Source organism: Drosophila subpulchrella, unplaced genomic scaffold (assembly GCF_014743375.2).
Source record: "Drosophila subpulchrella strain 33 F10 #4 breed RU33 unplaced genomic scaffold, RU_Dsub_v1.1 Primary Assembly Seq22, whole genome shotgun sequence".
In the NCBI taxonomy this organism is placed as follows: Eukaryota; Metazoa; Arthropoda; class Insecta; order Diptera; family Drosophilidae; genus Drosophila; species Drosophila subpulchrella.
Genome location: NW_023665540.1, coordinates 209,038 through 230,316, shown reverse-complemented (window position 1 = coordinate 230,316; position 21,279 = coordinate 209,038). Strand labels below are relative to the sequence as shown.

Sequence of the window (21,279 nt, the reverse complement as noted above, 5' to 3'; positions counted from 1 at the left end):
TGAGGAGCGATTTGAGTTTGGCCTTTCACCACTTCATGCGTATATTCGATTTTTGAGTATTTTAATCACTTATCGTACAGGTTGGACGAACAAAAATGCCAAATTCGATCACAAGAGGCTAAAGAAAAGATTTCATTAGGAAAAAATGTATCCAAACTTAGCTCAGGGCCAAAATGGGTCTAAAGTAGATAAACCAAAAGCTGAAGGAGGAGGAACTTCGAGTGATGGCAACACAGCCAGCAAATTTGTTAATAGCCCTGACAAATCTGCCGACATTACGGGAATGGAAAAAGACATAATAATCAGAGTGTCAACTTTGTTGCAAGCTTTATCTTCGGGATACAAGATACATCCAGCAAAAGCAGCTGATTGACAAGTACCCCTGGTTTTATTTCCCCCCATCGGCTCAAACAGTTTTTAAGGCTTTTTGAAGAAGAAGCTGAAGCATAAAGAATATTAAAAAAGTTCCGACTGTAACATACACGCAAAATTTCAAGGATTTCCTTAAATACAGACTCATTTAATAGACATCTTTTAAGTTCTGATCCATTTATTAGTGGACAAAGATAACATAATCACAAGAAAAAGTCAACTCTACTAGAGTAAACTCTGTTGTTACTTGATGAATCCATTTAAATATTAAATCATTTTGTATTGTTCGTTTTGTTTGTTATACATTTTTTGTGGAGGTGGGCGTGGGGGCGGAGTGAGTAATGACTTCCACACTTTTATATTACATTTCTTAGTTTGTAAATAGCTTACAGTAAAAACTTCAGCCAGTTATGATTACAAGAATTGAATTTACGACTGCTCTCTCATGTAAGCGCAACCACTGAGAAAATCGATCCGACGGAAGCTATAGTGGTACGATCTGGCCAATTTCTGTAACATGTATAATATTTTTCTAGATTCTCTGGAAAGAAATACGACAGCGTAGAGCGCTTTGCCAGCGAGTGTTGTCTTTTCTTTTTAGTGATTTTTGTCCGACTTAGTTATCACTGAAAATATGTTGGTGTTTGTTTTGGACGTAATGAGTGCTTCATTTATAGCGTTGAACTCCGCTTGAAAGACTCTACAGTGGTCCGAAAGCCTAAAAGACTTTCTGATCCTTAATTGTTCGAAGAAAACGCCTCCGCCAATATGTCCCTCTAAGTTAGAGCCGTCCGTATAGAAGCAGATTGCGTTCGTAGAGGCCGGTCGGCCTTGCTCCATTCCGCTTTACTCGGTAACAAGGCCTCGATTGTACACAAGTGTTCTACACAGATCCGTTTTTTCCGTGATCATGTTGTCGTGCTTAAGAGTCATTGCACGACCATAGGAATTAGTTTTCCATTGGGGCCGAGATACATTGTTTGTGTGGTGCGGTTCACCATAAATCCACTCCATATAACAGGATAGGCTTGACTACTGATGTATATAACCAGCTGACAATTTGTGGAGACATTCCCCACCTCAGTCCAATTGCTTTTTTACAAGAGTATAGTGCGATGGTCGTTTTCTTTGTTCTCTCTTGGTTGCTCGAACTCTACTTTTGACGCTTGTCTAATACCAACCCTAAGGATCTAGCGTGTTCACATAAAGAAAGATTGCAGTTGTTTGGTATAGGTGGGTTAAGTTGCCGGGTTCTGTATTAATCTGTAAAAAGTAAAAGTTCCGTTTTTGAGGGAATAGTCCGTTCCTTTTTGTCCATTCTGGTACTTTAAGCCTTGCGGGCATGAGATCGCAGAGCGTTTGTGGATATTTACCATTGAAGAAGATTCCGATATCGCCTGCGTAAGCTACTATCTTACATCCCTCCCTTCGATAGTCCGCAATAACTTGTTTACTGCGATCTTCCTCCTCCTTGCGGAGTGCCTCTATTAACAAATTTAGTCTGGGTTGTACTTCCTAGAGTGAATGTTAACATTCAGCTTATCAACAATTTATTAATCAGCCCCACTATAGGAGGCTTTACCCCTAGTTCTGTAAGAGATTCCAATATTGCTATGTTTAACACATTGTTGAAGGCCCCTTTTATGTCCAGGAAAGCGACCAATGCTTATTTCTTGATGCTTGGTGATTTCTCGGTGTTACTTACCAATGAGTGTACTGACAACACTTCGGACTCTGACATTTGTGTTAGGTCAATGAAGACTATGATATGTAATGCGATCAGACTTATGGGTCTGAAGTCCTTTGCGTTATTGTTTTAAGGCTTTCCCTGCATTGGTCTGGTAGTTCTCCCACTGCCAATATGCTGCGGAAGATTTGTCACAGTCATTTAATTGCTAGTTTTCCTACCTGTTGACTTATAAGATTGATTTATACGGTTTAAGACAACGGCCCACTTTATGTTTTGGTCCGATAAGCGGGTATCTAGGTTGATACCTTCTCCGGCATTGCTTTTTGGAGGATGTCCAAATCATGAACTTCCTGGAAAGTGAGTATCTAGGAGTAGATTCAGGGACTCTTCACTAAAGTACGACCATGTTCCGTCCACCTGCTGAAGATATTTTCCTTGCGGCTTCAGTTGTGGTTTCTAAATCCGAGCAAAAGATCTGCCACGCAGTTCTCTTTGCCCTTCTTATGGCCCACTTGTAGGAATGAAGTTCCCGTTTTTTTAGTTTTGCCACTTTTTGTCCTCGTTTCCCGCTTTTGCTCTGTTAAGCAGGGCTCTGCAGCTGGATCTGAGGTTTGATAGCTGTTGAGGTGTCTTGAGGTGGGAATACCTTCAGAAGGCTCTGACATACTTATGTTTGAATTTAATAAATGCATGAGCACCTCTGCCGGTAGATACACGCAAGATGTATGATGTCGCGACGGCACAAAGTGGAGCAGCGGAGATCGTCAAGGCGGTATGACACTCGGCACAGCGGGGAAGCGACATAGCAAGAAGCTTAAGCACATCCGAAGGCTAAGAAAACTAGATTATGACTTAATCATGCTTAAAATGCAAAAGCATTTGGTCGCAACTATGAGGTCGTTTAAGTATAGCTATAATATCAGGATTCCGATTTGTTTCCGTTTCAGGTACACGCATTGGTCGGCGGCAAGCGGCTTAGTAGACTAGTTTAAGAAGAATATGCAGCACAGTATCTTATCGGAAAATACAATTGTATGGCAGTCGCACTTACACGTAAAACAATAAATGATCTGAAAGATCAATACCATAAGGTACTAAAAGCCACTAAAAGACAGCAAAGTAGGCAATAAACCAGGACTAGATTCGAATTTCCAACTGCAACCGATAACTGCTAGCCCAATATATATAATGCCTTTCGAAATGATGTTAAAAAAGTAGTGATCTTGCAAATATAGAAATTAAAATGTTTTTTTTAAAACATGGTAAGCAAATAGCAGAGGGATATGTAAATATCAATAAAACATTTTTTTTAATGAGTTTGCAGTTATGTGTGACCTAACAATACCCTTCAGTTCTGCAGTAGGGAAGGGGTGACATGTCAGACGGTAAAAAGCTTTGTTGTTTTTTTGTGCCGAAAACGCTGTGCCGCTGTTGACGTCAGCAGAGAAGTCGACGCAGCTTAGAGAGAGAGACAGATATTCGGAGATTTTCCTCTCTTTCCTTTGTCTTATAATCTGCCTGCACTCCGCGCTCGCAGAGACAAATTTCGGCCGGTCCGTTATTTTTTTTGCGTCTTTCCGTTATGTTAATGTAATGTTAGTTGCTAGGACTAACATTTCGGCGGAAAAATTTTCGTGGAGCAGCGACATGTGAATGCCCTAATACTTTAGAAGCATTATTGTATATCGAAAAAAAAACAACTAACATTGTTTTATAAAAGTAAATTATTTGATTATAGTAAAATTAAGTAAATAGAATTTACTTATAATGTTATGTTTAGGTATCACTGTGGACGGCAGTACACGTAGTGGCGAAGCGCGCAAGAGAGCGTGCGAAGACAACTACTATATATAGCCGCGGAATTGAAAATCTGCCATTATGGTCCGATCGTAACGAGTGATACACCACCAATCGAAAGGAATCGCAAAAACTAAGAAGATTGCATACCAAGACTTTCGAAATATAGATCTGTTTGGGAGAAAATGCGGTGAAAGTGTAAAAGTGAAAATTTAGAAAATTGGAGCTGCTGGATACGGTGGAGATAAAAGCCCCCGGCTGTTTAGCCAGTTTTATTCTTACTGAGAATACGCGTCGAATGACACCTCATTTGTTGAAATCCGATGTCCCGTTCAAAAGTAATTCAAAAAAAACAAGATTTTCTTCTTCCCAAAATGAAAATGTTTGTCCCTTTGTTTGTGGGTTTGTATGCATCCCATCTTAGTTTAAGGGTTTAGGGTTGGGTGTATAAAGTAGCTTGAAATAGAAAACGTTTGTTCTACGACTTTTGGAAAAGCCCGCTAGTTTAGCGGAAAATAAAAAAAAGCCAGATTTAAAATGCTTATAGTATCTAAACAACTAAAGCTACAGAAACGTGCTATATATCTCTGAAAAGATAATTTAATTTGCTAAATACTCTTTTTACAGTAAAATTTTCTGAATATAATAAATTTAGAGTTATGACAAAAGGTTATTTTTTAAAACCACTTTTTGACTATATTCCCTATTTTTGAGATTCTTCAAATTTTGATATACCTCAGTAAAATTGATATATGTGCATCGAGATTTTGTTGTTTTTTTTTAACTTCTTCATGTTAAATTTGTATATTTATTTTTTTTATGTAGGTAGTCAATGTACAAAATGATTGAGCCTAAAAAATATTTAATAACAAATTGTTCCATATTTAGAAAATAACTTAAAACTATTGTTCATAGAAAATTGATATTTGTGCAAAATTGAGTTGATAAGAAAAAATGTATTAAATACATTCATATTATATCTTTAGTATTTTTTTTAGTATGATATAGTGTCTCCCTTTTGTTGATCCACTAACTGCAACCGTCTAGGCATTGAATTAACCAAGTTCTGCAGGACAGGTTTATCAATGTTTGCCCATTCCTTAACAATTGCCTCCTTTAAGTCCTTTAAGGTCTCGAACTGCCTTCCACCTCCGAAAACTTTAGCTGATAGGATACCCCAAAGATCCTCAATCGGATTTAAGTCTGGACTAATAGCAGGCCACTGCATCAAGGGGATTTTTTTGGATTCCAGAAACATCTTCGTATACCGTGCAACATGTATAGGAGCGTTATCCTGTTGAAACACAAAATCCTCGCTATGGAACTCTTCAGAAAATGGTATAAGCTCACTTTCCAAGAGATCCGTATATATTTCCGCATTCATGCGACCTGGTACAAAGCATATTGGCGATTTCCCAAAGAAACTGAAAGCCGCCCAAACCATAAGAGACCCACCCCCATGGTTGCGTCTGTGGCAAGTCAACCGGGGATGTCTGGGGTCTCGCCAATATTTTTGATTTCCATCTGGGCCGTCTAAATTAAATTTCTTCTCATCGCTAAAGACGACATTATGGAATTCATTGTCCCAAAATTTATATTTTTCGTAAAAAGCAAGTCGGGCCATTTTATGGCGTCGTAATAGCTTAGGTTTTGGCACCTTAGCTTCGTATCGAAGATGTAAGTCCTTTCGGCAAATTTGTTGCACTCTTTGCCTAGTTATTGGCAACTTCAGTTCTGCTTTAATTTGGGCGCAACTCATCATTTTTTCGGTTGCCAAAGCTCGAACGTGGCGTTTAGTCCACTCATCAACCTTAGGAACTGCACCTTTTCGATTGTTCTGAGCATATTTTTGCGGAGACTTTAGAAAATTTGATATAGTATTGCGATGTCTGTTTATTGTTGTAGCAATAACACCCACTTTAACGCCGCAATCCGCCATTGTTTTGATTTTAATCTGCTCTTACTTAATTCGGTTCCACGTGGCATTTTAATTAAATTTAACCGTTTACTCAACTTAAAGCTTTTTAAAATATCGCGATAGAATTTTAAGTTCGGCGCTTATTAGTAATCACACAAATTTAGTCAATTTGTTCCTAGACAATATTACCAGATCACACTCCAAACGTAAATGAATAACTTTGCACATTTATCAACTTTCCATGAAAGGCATCACTTCGCGTTCTTCTTTATTTTAACGGTGCTTAAGATTGGGAGCTGATAAGAAATCGTTGCTTGGCGAAACATTAGTATATATAAGAGAAAAATTGTATATACTCAAAACAAAACTGTCGCTTTTAAAACGACGGTAATATAAAAAAAAAAATTACACATATATCAGTTTTACTGAGGTATAACACTTTTTGCCCTAAAAATTATCGCTTGGAAGATATTAGGCGATAAAAAGTCCAACTCGTTTCAGCTCCGTATACGAATTATTTATTACTTATTGGAATAAACAAGAAAAAAAACCAATTTGATGAAAAATATTCTTATTCGATTTTTTCAAACGGAAAATCTGTTATGGTTTTGGGGTCCTTTACTTGCTTGAAGCTAATCGAAATAGGAAACTTGATCTATTTGTTCTACCACCCTGGAAAAACCCGCTAGTTCGGCGGGAAATCTAAGAAACGACAGATTTCTCTTGGAATCTGAAACTATACAGCACTTGAGATTCTAAACTTGTGCTATTAAAATAGGTAATTGAAGCGATAAAACTTGTTGTGCCTAATTTAAGGTGGCGTTCAACTAAGATTAGGGGTCGAATCTGTGTGTTTGGTTTTTCAATAGCCAAGCCATGTGGGGACGACTCCTAGTCATGGTATTGGGGTACTTAAACTCTTGTGCAAAAAAAACTTCTGATATCAAACAAAAAGACCTCTTAACGAGGTAAAAAGTAGTGGCGAACGCGCCTTTAACAAAAATGTCTGATATCAACAATTGTGACGAAAAATTATATTACATTCTATAAAATAAATAAACTATATTAAATTTATGTATTCGGCACGCTAAAACAGAAAATATATGTGTAGGTAAATAAATATTTACTGTTGCGGGCCGAAATCATAAATTTAATATAGTCCATTTATTTTATCAAATGATTTGGCTGAAATTTTTTTTGCGTATACTTTTCGGAAAAAAAGTAAACACGTGTATCAGGATTTGGCCGAAAAATAATAATTTTTTTAGTTAGAACTTTTTAAAGTTTGCAAAAAAAGCTAGTTTTCAAAAAGTACCCTCTGTTTGCAAGTCTATATCTCCATCTGTAGTTATCCGATTGATTTCGTGTCTTTTGCATAAAATCCTCTGAAACCTCTACTTCTTAAATAAATTTTTTTAAACACACTAAATTTTTAATTTCCTAAAAATAAAAAAAACAAATTTTAATTGAAAAAATTTTTTTAACTATAGCTCCCACAAAAAAAATATTTTTAATTTTATAATATGCCCCCATTCGTAACCTACAATTTTTTTTTTATAGCTTGGAGGCATTTTTTGTTTTTAAGATATCGAATTTAATGTAATAAGCCCTCTGATATTTTCAGCAGCCATCTCGCTCGCTCTCACTAGAACCTTATGGCGTTTGTATTTCTGAGTTTTTTAACAATCTGTTGATAATTTTTAAATAAAAAAGGAAATATATTTAATTAAGATCAAATAAGTATTAATTTTACCAATTCTAAATTTTTATTTAATTTAAGTTTATTTTATTTGTTTGTATAGGTTTTTTCTTAATATATTTACTACATTTATTGTGTAATTATTTTAAGACAAGTCGATTTTTCTTGTAATGAAAAAAAAATTTTTTTTTCGGCCAAATCCTGATACACGCGTTTACTTACTTACCAAATAGTATATGTAAAAAAAGTTTCAGGCAAGTTAAAAATGTAAACTTAAAATAGGTGTTCGGTTTGTAAAAGAACGGCCCATATGAAGTATCACTTGTTCTTCACTCGTGCAAGGTGACATGTTCCGCGGTGTTCACAAGGTCATTCACAAGTGAAACTTTTATTTTGAACTGAAGGGTATACACACTAATGAACACACACACGCATATCTTACTTTCAGTATTCTTGCTTTCATTAGAATTCTACTTGAATGTTTGAGACGAGAGAGAAGGCCGTAAAACTATTTGTTTGAATATACTTTTATATTTTTTTTTTAAATAGGAAAGCAATTTCACCTTGGGAATAAAAAATTAGTTTGTAATTCTAAATAAATTTTTCCCTTTAATGGAAATGTGTTATATATTTTTCAGCAAAAAGATATCAGTGGGTATTATAAAGATTATTATAATTATTATTTTTTGTATTTATTATAATTATTTGTATTTACGCGAATCTGATTTCCCCCGTCAGCTAAACATGCTGACGTTCTTCGTAATCATTGGCTGCTGCTCTTGCTACCATCGCTGACACCTTCGCCGTTGGCCAATCTTAATATTAAATGGCCGGTGCATTTTCATTCTTGTATTTGTTAGATGCACCTAGTCGAGTTCAATCAACTTGGACAATTTGCTGTTCTATATACGCACTATCGCTAGCCAAAAAGATGCAGTCTAGGTGCAACTTTATTAGAGTAAACTTTATCTAGGGCATTGCACTGCTGTTGAATTGCGGTGTTGTATTATAAGGGAGCCTTGATGTTGTAGACCTTTTTCATCCAGCGAGACTGGTCCATTGAAGTCGTCCAGCTGCATCGATCCTGACAATACTTCTTCGAAGTCCAGTATGTGTTGAATATTGATAATCTTATATTCTAGTTCTCGAAGGTTCATGAGAGCGTTTACGCAATTATCATTGCTTAAATGTAACAAAGTTTCTGAATTTCAAATTACCTTATAATTTATTTGGGTTTCATTTTGTTTTAATTATAAAATTCTACAGTTATCTGTTTTAGTAGCTAGGAGACTAATAATATAAATGATGTCGTTACCATTTGTGGCTAATTTAACGTTTGCTAACTCCAATAATTCTTCTATACTAAGAAATAAAATTAATAATTTCCTCCGACTTCTGGATAAGTAACGTTAGTAAGTCGGTTTATTTTTAAATTAATTAATCTGTTAATTACTACTTGTTTATTATTGTTTTCTAATTGCTAATTTATCTAAGTTCTCGTAGTCATGGTGGTTGGTAATTCCGCCAACCATTTCCATGCGGTACCTATAGCATCTATTGGTTTTTTTTTGTCTTTTTTGAGGTTGGAGTATGTGTAAATCAGTAAGGATCAGTTTTAGTTTGTAGGAAATGTATGAAAGTGTAGTGTAATGAATGAGATGAGGTGAATGAGATGATGAGTGATGAAGTGATTCTTCTGACTTCGCCAGAGTTTCTTCATAACTGTTTAAGCTAAAGATATGGATGATTGTAAATGATCCGTCCTGCTAAGCCGCTAATCCGGTTTTGAGTGACATGATTCGTGAGTTGGTGTAGGACTCCGGGTATACCTAAGCATGTTGGTAGAAATAGTATGAAAAATAAAGTTCTTATATTATTTTTATGTATGATTTACCTGGTTTGTGTTTTAATAGTGGTCATTTTATTTTCTGATAATTTTTTAGCTTTGTATCTATGTGTAAGTTTTGTTCCTAGCCTTTTATCTATTTTTACGTGGACTATGTCGCCTGTCTTAAAAAGTTTTGGTGCATTCTTGTGAAATGATTGTTAGATTCGAGGTCAGCTGTTTGTTTTTTAAGAATTTTCTGTTTGATTTCTTTTTGTTTTTTCGGTGTCTTTTGATGATCTGTGCTTCTGAAAAATATGTCTATGGGGCTCTCTTTTATTACTGGATGGATCGATTTATTACATTCCTGAACTTCTTTAAGGATTAAGTATTCAAATGTCATGCTCCCGTTGTTTTTTTTTAAGACACCGTACGATTTCGGATGGAGTTAAATGAAACATCTCTTTTTGTCCGTTACTTGTCGATGCATTCGGGGCAGTTGTGTACTCTGATTTTTTAAGTTGATCCTCTAACATAAACCTAATTGCTGCTGAGCCTAATGCGCGTTAATGGTCCAATATCTTATGTTTGGACATACCAAAAGCAATTAACATTTCCCTCAACGGATTTTTATTTTCTTCAGACTTTTGACCAGTCCGTTGTACGGTAATCTTGAAGGTCTGATAACGCCGTCTTTCAGCATCTCATTGATTTGTTTGTCTACCTCTTGCTTTAATGATGTTAGGGTTTTTTTTTCGCGAGGAATCTTACGGCCACACCTCCCGCCCAACCGACCGAGGGGCGCTGCCATGTGTCGTACCGCACGAATTCGCGAGATGATAGACGCGTAGAAAATTTAAGATATAGTTCGAGGAAAAAAAGTAGGATCTAAGTCTGTGCTAAAAAATGTAATGTTAAGCGTTTTAAGAGGAGCAGAGAGTCAGATTTTGAGATAATAGGATAAAGTCTATTACAGTCAGAACATAATACTCTGAAAGGTTCATGCAAGTCATAGTTAGATCTACAATGATTTAAAATTAGGGGATCATTCAATTTTACCTCGAATAAGGTTATAAATAAAGACTGTTCCCAGCTTCGTTCTGCGGTTGGCTAGGGAGGGTAAGTTAAATAGAAGTAATCTACTGGAATGAGAAGGTAAAATAAGGTTTGCAACCCAGTTTAGGCGCCTTAAAGCAAAAAACAAAAAGTTCTTCTGTACAGATTCAAATCGATCAACATGAATTCCGCACTGGGAACTCCAGATGGGAGATCCATACTTTAGGATTGGGCGGACAAGCGAAGAAAATAAGGTTATTGTGGGTAATGTTTTTCGTATACAGTGTAATCTGACGAAGTTCTAATATGAACCACTACCTTAGTTGTGTATCCTAACTTTGTATCGGGATCTGCAAAGAAGATTTTGTGACTTTGTACGAGGCTACCTTTGGGCCCGATTTTATTTACCGCCGGTGTCGCTAAATGATGATTTGCAATTTGGCGTTTATTATCAAGGACTTATGTATTGTTTTTGACATCTCCTAGGCTTTTAATTGTGCCATTGCCTTATATACCTTGTATTCATGCTGTTCGGTATCATTACACGAGTTTACAAAAAAAAATTGATGAAATACGCACTTCAGGAAACCTTTGTTTTCCGGTAAAATACATCTCCCTGATTAAGAAAAGGGCATTTAAAATTTTTTCTATGGTACCAATTTTTTTTAAAGTGTAAAAATCGTTTTTCGCACTTTTTTATTTTCTAACTCGAGTTGTGATAAGCCGAATTTGGTCATCAAAGACTCATTTTACAGGTAATAGAATGCCCTTTAACTTTCTTATACACATCATAGAGTTCCATTCATTAGTTTAGAAGCTACACTTCGTCAAAGTTGAAAAAGTTTGAAAAAAGCAAAAACGCTGGCATAAATTGCTTCATTAAAAATACACGCCTAAAAACCGAAATTAGTTTTATGTTGTTTTCTTAAAGGCTGAACTTTAACGGAGAATATAAGCCATTGATCGTGACAATCCGTTGGTAAATCGATTTATTACAGATTTTTTAAGGTATATACCCAAGTTCAGTATTCGGGTGCAGCGGCCGTTAAACATTATTTTAAATTTTCAGTGTTGGGGAACGTAAGAATTTGGCGCAAGTTGTAATTCATAGCGTCAGTTTCCTTGCTATTTCCTTGCTAAAAATATGTGAAAATGATTTCCTCGTAACTGCAACCGCATACTTCTTAGCTTGCCCAGCACTAACAGCAAGGAAACTGACGTTATGCATTACAACTTGCACCAAATTCTTACGGCATTCTATTACCTGTAAAATAAGTCTTTGATGACCGAATTCGGTTTATCACAACTCGAGTTAGAAAATAAAAAGGTGCGAAAAACGTTTTTAGCACTTTAAAAAAATTGGTACCATAGAAAAAATTTTAAATGACCTTTTCTTAATCAGGGAGATGTATCTTACCGGAAAACAAAGGTTTCCTGAAGTGCGAATGTCATCAATTTTTTTTTTTGTTAACTGGTGTTATTTATTTCATTATTTTCTTCTGCAAACTAATAATATTCCTGTTTAGCTTCCTCTGAATTTTTCTGTTTATCGCATTCTGTTTCTGGCTGAATTGGTTTGTTTTGTATAAACTTGCCCTGCAGTACTATTCAGCGCTTATTGAGCACTCAATCACTGCAAAAAGTTAATCACTGAGCGCTCAATGAGCGCACAATTTCTATGAAAATGAGTGCTTAAATTAACATAGGCATGTCCTAGGGTTTACCACTGCTAAAAAACTAGTACGCATTGAGCACCCTTTTAAGCGCAAAAAAAGCACACGTTCAGCACACGATGAGCGCTCGTCTAGGCAGCAGAAAAAGCACATTTTAGGCACCTTTTCATCGCATAGCAGCAAATATATTTACAGTTTTATTTAATTTCTATATTTTTGCTTATTTATTTAGATCTTTATTTTAAAATGTTGGCTTTCGGTCCTAACGGAGTCGTTTGCACCTTCTCGCCAGCACCTGGGGCTGGCGTTGCCTTTTTTTGGTGTAGCTCAAGTTCTTCACGCACCGCATTGCCTTCTGCAGCGCCTTTTCGGGAGGCTCCGAGGGCTCCACCAGAGCGATTGCATCTAGTACTAGAAGAAAAATTAGTTTTGAAAATAGAACGAAACGAGAATAAAAACGAGTGACCGGAAGTAATAGTTATTTGTAAGTTTTATTTATAATAAAGAAAATGTTATCTTTGGCATTCAAAGAAAATCACAGAAGTCTTTTAAAAATTAAACTTACAAGTAAACTTAAATTTAAAAAAACATAAGAAGAAATTCTGAAAATTTTGTTTTCGGTCACTTTTTTGTACAAAATTATTTAAAAAATATACCACACGATATTTATATATCTTTGTATTATTTATTAAAAATGTTTTTTTTGCATTTGCGGGAAAACTAACACTTTTCCAGGGACTGAAAATTTAGACTTTTATTTAAATATGTTTGTTTACGTACACAACAGTAAAAACTGTGGTTTAATGTTATTAATATTAATTTTTAATGAATTTTAACCACAAACATAAGTGTTAAAAACAAACATCTCGTATTTTTTATCTTAAGGAACTTGGCCCTCAATAAGATTTTTAAATTCTTTCACAGATTCATTCATTTGTTTATTCATTTGCATCATTTGTTGTTTTTCACGTCAAAAATTAATATTTTTCACAGCAAATTTTTTTCCGCCACGTGTTTTTTTGGGAATCTTGTATTTTCCTTTTTTTTTAATATACATTAACTTGCTTTTACTCTCACTGTTCAAATAAATATTGGTCTGCAACAGACTTACCCGGGAATCGTAATTCTAACTCCTTCACATAAGTAAACGCAAGTGAAAAAGACGAAAAAAGGCGCGTGCCTTCCAGAAAAACAACAAGCAACAACAACAACGGTTCCGCTAATCCGTTGTTGCTCTGTTTTTTTGGCATGTCCCGTTTGGTCTATGCACCTTGCACATAAAAACAGGGTATTTATAGACATATCCGACTATGCAAATACGTAGTATAAAAATATACTTTTAAAACTTCACATATTTATAAATAATATTAATAATCATATACATATTTTTAAGAAATACAAATATTTTAAAACCCAAACCAATTGGTTGTTTTAACATTTACGAAAAAATGTCGCATTATTTAAAAGGCAAGGGTACACAAAAGTCTATACATTTGAATTGCTGGGCCTCCTTGCCTTCACCCGCATTTTTCCAGCTGAGACATGGCGAGCGCGCATCTTTGCCGCCGTTGCGCTCAGCTCTGCCGGCGTCGCTGGCTGCGCTTCCGATGTCGCAGTCGACTTCGTGATGATTGGGCGCTTATACTCAATTGTGGAACTGCAGGGTGGTTATAAGCCATGAACTGATTAGTATGAGTCATTGGTGTTTTTCCCTGCGAATGATTTGGATTGTGGTATAGATTTTATTGCTGATGCAAATTCTAATAACAAACTATTTACAATTCTAGATGTTGAGGCCTATACATGCTGCATGACCAGCCTATTGGCATGCTTTACTCAATATTTGTAGACCTTGTTGAGGCTTTCGGGAAAGTCCGGCAGAAGATTGTTGAAGTTCTCCACGTGATGTGTGTGTTGCTCCGTCCAGAGGCCATCGCCAGTAAAATGAATCTTAGATTCGATCAGGTAGAGAATGAGAGATAGGATCTCGTTGTTCAGTGAATCGAAATCTGCAACTGGCAACCCACAAAGGCGCGACCTTTAGTACGATCCGAACCATCTCTGGCAAATTTGGGAAAAGCCTCTGAGCCGAAGGAGAGGATGTGCCAGGAAGCGCAACGAACTCCAGACGAAGTCGCGCCTTGTTTTGAAGTGCACCAAACTCCTTGATCTCGTGCATATCACTGAGTCGCTCCAGCACAGTTTACGATCCGACGGTGAGCACCTCCTCGCACATTATCCTTCTCCGAATACAGCAGAAAGCTGATTCCGTCGAATAATCCCGCCAAACGCTCTGCCATTTTCATTTTGGGGCTCCTCCGTCGGCATCTTACCTGTCGGGCGCTCGGACAGCTTTATCTCCCCCTGCTTGCTGGATGTCCTGCGGCAACTGCGCCAGGCTCCGGGCCAGAAATTGCACTTGATTCTGGCCGTTGCGCAGCATAGTTACATATATCATTTCCTGAGGTTTCATTTACAACCGACGAGAAAACGTACAAACGAACATGTAACTGACATTCAGGGTTGAATGGAAGCTTTGCTTCACGGGTACCATTCAATAGGGTTTTAAGGTTTGGGTGGAAACAGGTACTTTTCCTAAATACGAAGTTTTAGGTTTTTTGTTATTCCTAGTAATTTGGTTCTCGAGCAGACTGCACAGGTGTAGCGCGTGTCCCAGGTTGTGTGGCTCTTTAATACATGGCTGACAGAGACTGCACAGTCTTTTGCGCGACATCTAAGTTGCCGATATGATTTAAGATTAGAGATATCTATTGATAAACGGCTGGATGAAATTCTACTGTAGTGCTGCTACCTTGCTTAAGAGCATATAGTTGATACTCTAAGGTTTTTAAGTCACATTTCTCCGCAAAATGCGCTGTTAGGTATTTTAAGATTGCTGTGCAATCTTATGGGGTATTGTGTAACTCTAACACTGCGTCTGCTTGTCTGGTAACGGATTTTTGTTCTGTTTTCCTAAATTTGAAGCTCCCTTGCACCACTCTTTCCATTCACTTTTTACAGTAATAACGTCTCTCGGCGAGATGAGAGAATCGGCGAGTTCCCTTTTATCCCACGCTGCAGCGACCTCTCCTGCGACGTTCCTTTCGAACGGATACTAAGGGGATCACGGCGATATAATTGGCTTTGTCTTTCCACTAGCTACAAGTCTTTTTTAAAGAGTCGCAGTAGCGGAGTTTTTTTTTTTGCGGCACTCTTTTGCACTTGTGCAATTAATGCTTACTCTTATTTTTATTTGGTATTTAATATTATTTTAGGTGTTAACCTTCTTATTAGTTAAGATAATGTAGTGAAACATTTGTTTAAACATTTATATCTATTTGTTTAAACAGGAATGCAATTTCAATTTGTGAATAACAAAATTTGTTTGTAATTTAAAATATGTTTTGCACTGTGAAGGAAATGTGTTAAAGCTGTTTAAAATTTGTAAATTAATATATTTTTTTTTTTTGAGGAAATCTGCATATCGGAAGCTATCGACGGCCACAAGTGTTCGATGGCACTCAGTCAAAAAGGAATCATGCTCGAGCCAAGTCGGAATTTCGGCTTCAGTTTAAGTGGATTGCTGCAATAATGAGAGCGTGAGCTTTGGTAGTTTGATCTCAATTCTCTATATTAATGCCGGAAAATTTTAAAGATGCTAAGCCACCTTGAAAGGTGCGTTGAAATTCTTTTAAGGCTGATCCAGACTCCTGTGCTATGGATTGCATATTGAAGAGAGTTTTCAAGTGGGTGTGTACCTGCAATCGCTTGTTTCGAAACGCTCAGTTAGATTTTTCCAGGCTGAGCGGAAGCCATCATTGATTGGTGAGTGGGGATTTTGAATTTGACAGGATTCATATTTCAACGGGCGATAGACTCGGATTGTCTATGCTAATCGCCGTAAAAAGGTTCCGGATGATTCCATTACGAATAGGAATTTTTAATTTATTAATAGACACGAAAAAATCAATTAAAATACAAATTTTAGAGTAACGAACTATAAATCTAATAATAATTAAATTAATTGATTAAATAACACATTGTGCAATCCTTAAGGACAAAATTTAGAATCCACAATTTTTACTGTGACTTGGAACTAAAAATATATTTGAGAAAAATATCGACTAAACAGTAGCACTGGAATGTACGAGTATACTGGAATTGTTTAAAGTGTACAATTGTGGGCAAAGGCAACTGGGTTATTGTCGCGCATAAATAACGGAATTGAAATATATACATTAAATGCCGTTGCTTCGGAATAATTACTTTTGGATTAAGTCAATATATCATACAGAAAGTTAGTCGAAATATGGTTCGAAAAACTGGCTGTATGACCGGCAAATAATAACAATAAGTGGAACTTGTTGCTAGGAAAATCAAAGAAAACTTCAGGATAGGAAAATTCTAAGATTATGAAATCCGACTTGAAGGACGAAAATTATGGGGCGGGGTGTGGCTTGATCGCTGAATGTGTAGGATCCCAAGAAAACTTGTACGAAAAAAACTCCTTAGAATTTAGGTGTTGTTGCGCGACGTGCGTGGTTGTTTATTGTATCACTTGGAAATAGGAACTGCTAAGCCTAGATTAACTAAAGCCGATAGAACGAACGAAGGAGGGGGTGGTTGCTCAGACCTAGATCGAATGAGTCCCAATTTTCAGGTCATTTATTTATTTCTGATTTATATCCGTTACTTGTAGAGTAAAAGACCATATTTAATTCGTGAGAAAGTATGTATCACATAGATGCTTTTTCGATCCTATAAAGGCAAAGGTTCAAAGTAACATTTCAGTAGTATGTATAACTGGTTTTGGGCTAAGAATGGTTTAGCTGCTATTAAGCCGTAAAAAGTGCCTAAGAATCAAAAAATTGCCGCAGTGGCTTTGTATGCGAACAGTCGTTTTTCTGATTGTATGTCTCCATCTCCCTCGCTCTCCCCTTAGCTGGGTAACAGGTATCTGATAGTCGACGTAATCGACTGTAGCGTTCTTTCTTTTTTAAAAATGTTCTTATGCAAAAAATTGTCTAGATATCATCTCAGAAATGGGATGGTCCTAGAAAATTATTATATGAATAAAAGAAAACGGTGCTGTAAAACCAAAAGAATTTTGGAAAATGGTTTTTCAATCACTAATATAGCCTTTCCATTGACACCTAAATTTTCATGTTTCACACACACAACATATATTGATAATATTTACAGTTATTAATGTGATGCTTTCGTTTTAATTTCAGGGTGGCTGCCTCGCAGCTTGCTACTCTTGGATGTCCAGAGTTAATAGCTCATACAAGGGAAGAATACCAAAATATCGCCATACGCCTGGGTACAAAAAAAGAATATTTAAAAACCATGAGGGCAAAAGTATGGAAAGCCCGTGTGGAAAGTCCTCTATTTGATTGCTCACAGTATGCCAAAGGATTAGAAAAATTGTTCTTACGAATGTGGGAAAAATTTGAAAACGGTGAACTTCCCGATCACATTTCTGCAGTATAAACAAGTTAAATTGATAATTTTAATTTAAAAATGGGAATCACAAGCTATTAATTAAATTAAATAAATGAAAGCCCAATTCTAATACAATATTTGTTACATGTATTCCTATTGCTACTTCCCGAAAAATACATCCCCCATTTCGTTATATATTAGTTAGTTATTTGACATGTACAAACTTTCTTGCTATTTAAAAATAAACGTTAACGTCTATCTGGAAAAAAGGAGATGTACAAAGATTTGCGGAGAATTCAAGTTATAGAAAATAAATTATTTATGAAACCTGTTACTCGTAGAGAGTAATGTTGAAAAGAATGTATCAATTTAAAGGAAGCATTTTCGGCCCCATAAAGTATATTTATACTTGATCAGAACTCAATTTATCTCTAAGTCGTGAAAATATACTATTTAAAATGGGCGCTCTGCGATTTCTGTTGCTATACCTTCGATTAGAGTGGAACCAAGATGTACAGTTTGTCAAGTATTTCTTTGCAAACGTGAAAATGGCATAGAAATTCCTAAAAGCACCCTAAAAAACAAGAAATCAAAAAAAATGTTTGGGAGCCCAGTCCCAACGCTAAACCGACTTTACTTCTTTGCGATTGGCCAACAGTCTTGAGAATCTGCATGCTAACTCCCTTTTAAAGGAGAGACTGACATGGCTTTATCGACTCGGCAGTGATTTTGTCCAATAATATACATACTATATGGGGTCGGAACCGCTTCCTTCTACCTGTTATGTACTTTCCGACGAGTACAAGACTAAACAGTATTTATCATATTTGGAAACTTAATCATAAAATCAAAAAGAAAAAATGTTGTGGTTAAAGCCCCTTTGAGGAAGTGGTTACGGCGTGGAACGCCGAAAGGTAAGTACTCTTGGTGTGTGACCGCTGACGGCGTAGTGATTTCGGTGGAAGAAAAACCGAGGGCAGGTGGATAGGTGGTATTTCCTCTACAGTCGTTGTGAACTATCCACCACAAGTGAGAAATGGTTTATGTGAAGAAAGGAATCGCTGCGGCCGTCGTATACGTAAAATACCCATACTCAAAATCAAAATAAACACTACAAAATCAAAATTAAATCTACGATGACACCACCATAGAAACGTCTGCGTAAAAACACTTCTGCGGATTTAAATGCTTTTCTCTTAACCTTACACCACCGCCAAAAATTAGGGACATATTTCGATTGGGCCGTGCGAGGGTTTCAAACGGGGGTATTGTTGACTCCACTATCATTGGCAGATTCTCACTTTTTCGCCAAATCGGGGACCATCGGAGAGCACACAAACAGCCAGCAAACCTACGGCAGCTTAACTTTGATTCACATGTGCCCTTCAATGTAAGTGGGCAACTACCAAAAACTTAGTACCAAAGTTGCTGTTTTAACTCGTCTTCCTACTGTCCAAGTGAAGGGAGCGAAAATTACGTCTGCACTAGGAGCATAGAAAACCTTTTTTTTGCTACTTGATGTTTTGCCTCTCTCAGAAAGCAGAGGGCATAACGCATCGCGCGATCAAGAGAGGAGCTTTCGCATCTAATTGTCTCTTTATTGTCGCTCCTTTAAAACCACATGTTAGTCTTAGGAGCTTATTACATCGTTTTTATTGTTTGCTTTTAAGTCTTAATGCACGTTTGCATGGTGTAGGTTACGATTCATTGTACCCTTGCAGAGGGTATATTGATTTCAGTCAGAAGTTTGCAACGCAGTGAAGGAGACGTTTCCGACCCCATAAAGTATATATATTCTTGATCAGCATGACTAGACGAGTCGATCTAGACATGTCCGTCTGTCCGTGCGTTTCTACGCAAACTAGTCTCTCAGTTTTAAAGCTATCGGGCTGAAACTTTCCCAAAAGTCTTACATCTTTTGCAGGTTTTGCAGGTAATATATAAGTCGGAACCAGTCGGATCGGACAACTATATCTTATAGCTCCCATAGGAATAATCGGAAAAGAAAATTTTAAAAAATTATATCTTTGGTGTTTTTTAGCATATAACCTCCTAAGCTTGGAAATAACATTTTTTAATTAGTTCTGAATTTCGAATTTAAATTTATCGAAATCGGACGACTATATCATACAGCTGCCATAGGAACGATCGGAAAATTGGTGGAAAAATAATATGAAACAAATTATAGCTTCGGTGTTTTTCAACATATAACCTCCAACGCTTGGAAATAACATTTTTTAATTAGTTCTGAATTTCGAATTTAATTTTATCAAAATCGGACGACTATATCATATAGCTGCCATAGGAACGATCGAAAAATTGGTAGGAAAATAATATGAAACAAATTATAGCTTCGGTGTTTTTTAACATATAACCTCCTACGCTTGGAAATAACATTTTTTAATTAGTTCTGAATTTTGAATTTAATTTTATCAAAATCGGACGACTATATCATATAGCTGCCATAGGAACGATCGAAAAATTGGTGGGAAAATAATATGTCATATATATAATTTTTTGTATTTTTAAATTTAATAATTATAACTCCAAGGGTATACAAACTTCGACTTGCCGAAGTTAACTTCCTTTCTTGTTCTAAAATCATATATTCATCTCCAAATAATGTATGACGCATCTGAAAAATGTAATGAACATTACGATTTTTTTCGCATTCTCAGCAAGCAACACTCTGGACTTAACATATGTCATATTAATGCTTAAAGAATAACAAAAACAGTGATGAGTTTAGATACCTTTGTACAAACTCCAATGTTGTCATTTGTGGTTGAAAAGTACTTGAAAGAACTGTGACGAAACAACAGATGTGTTTCTGTGTGCCGTTACAATTCACTAAGCGGTCGGAGTTCTGGTGCTCTTACTGCGTGTTCAGAGGGAGACGTCAATCCAGACGCTGAAAGTGGCGCCGACGAGAACGAAAAAACAGAAACAGAGAGTTTGGAAATTAAAGTGGCTGATAAAAGTTTGCAATACAGCCCACGCCGTATGGTGTCTGCTGTTGGGAGCCTGGAACTATTTGAGCTCAGCTATGCAACAAAGTGGATCGCAATATAAGGAGCGATTTGAGCTTTTCATGCTAGCCAATGACAAAACAGAGAATGCGAGGAAGAAGGCTGCATTTCTTACGTTGTTTGGGGCTCCGCTGTACGGAATCCTTGCATCACTGGCATAGCCCAGACATATACATACCATGCTTTAGCCGGCCATTTATCTTCTTGCCCGTCCGAGATTGCTGCGGTCTTCCATTTCCACAAGCGGGACCAGTTCTCCGACGAATCAGCGGGAACGTACATGGTGGCCCTTCGAAGCCTAGCGGCGGACTGTAATTTTGGAACAGCCCTCGACGGTATTCTTCGAGACCGATTTGTAAGTAAAAGAGGCCTACTTCCAGAATCGGAGCTAACTATGAAGTGAGTTTCGGACCGAGCTGTAACTAGTGAAGCAGCCGCCATCAGCGCCTTGTCCATGCACCACCCAAACTTTCCGAGCTGCGAAACCATACCAGGCATCAGGGCAGGACACAACTTTAAACCACGATCAGCATTCACACCCGGATAGCCGTGCATATGTTGCGCCCATTCCGGAATGCCACCTGCCACAGTTGTGGTCGCACTGTTCATATCAAAAGCGTGTGTCGCAGCGTTCAAAGATCACATTCAAAGTCGTCAAACTCCACATCTCCACCACAAAGTTAGCGGTCAAAGCATAATGGATCATATTGAATACACCAGATATTACTGCTGGTCAGTCAACAGAAATCGGTGTCAGTCGCAAATAACGGCCGCA

General features: G+C 36.9%; 1 protein-coding gene across 7 annotated transcripts in view; it reads left to right on the top strand.

Annotated features, from left to right (window-relative positions):
- The window catches only part of LOC119559353 (UDP-N-acetylglucosamine--peptide N-acetylglucosaminyltransferase 110 kDa subunit), a 286,535-nt gene extending 268,791 nt beyond the window's left edge, over positions 1-17,744 (top strand). For 5 of the 7 annotated variants that reach the window (XM_037872397.1, XM_037872396.1, XM_037872399.1 and 2 more), the window contains one exon: positions 17,265-17,744. In XM_037872397.1, coding sequence (XP_037728325.1) covers positions 17,265-17,523 — 259 coding nt within the window. In that variant the 3' untranslated portion in view covers positions 17,524-17,744. Of the gene's footprint in view, positions 1-15,502; positions 15,630-15,685; positions 15,856-17,264 lie in introns of all 7 variants that reach the window. The other 2 variants (XR_005220745.1, XR_005220746.1) reach the window with 2 other exon arrangements.
- The last annotated feature ends 3,535 nt before the right edge of the window (positions 17,745-21,279 follow it).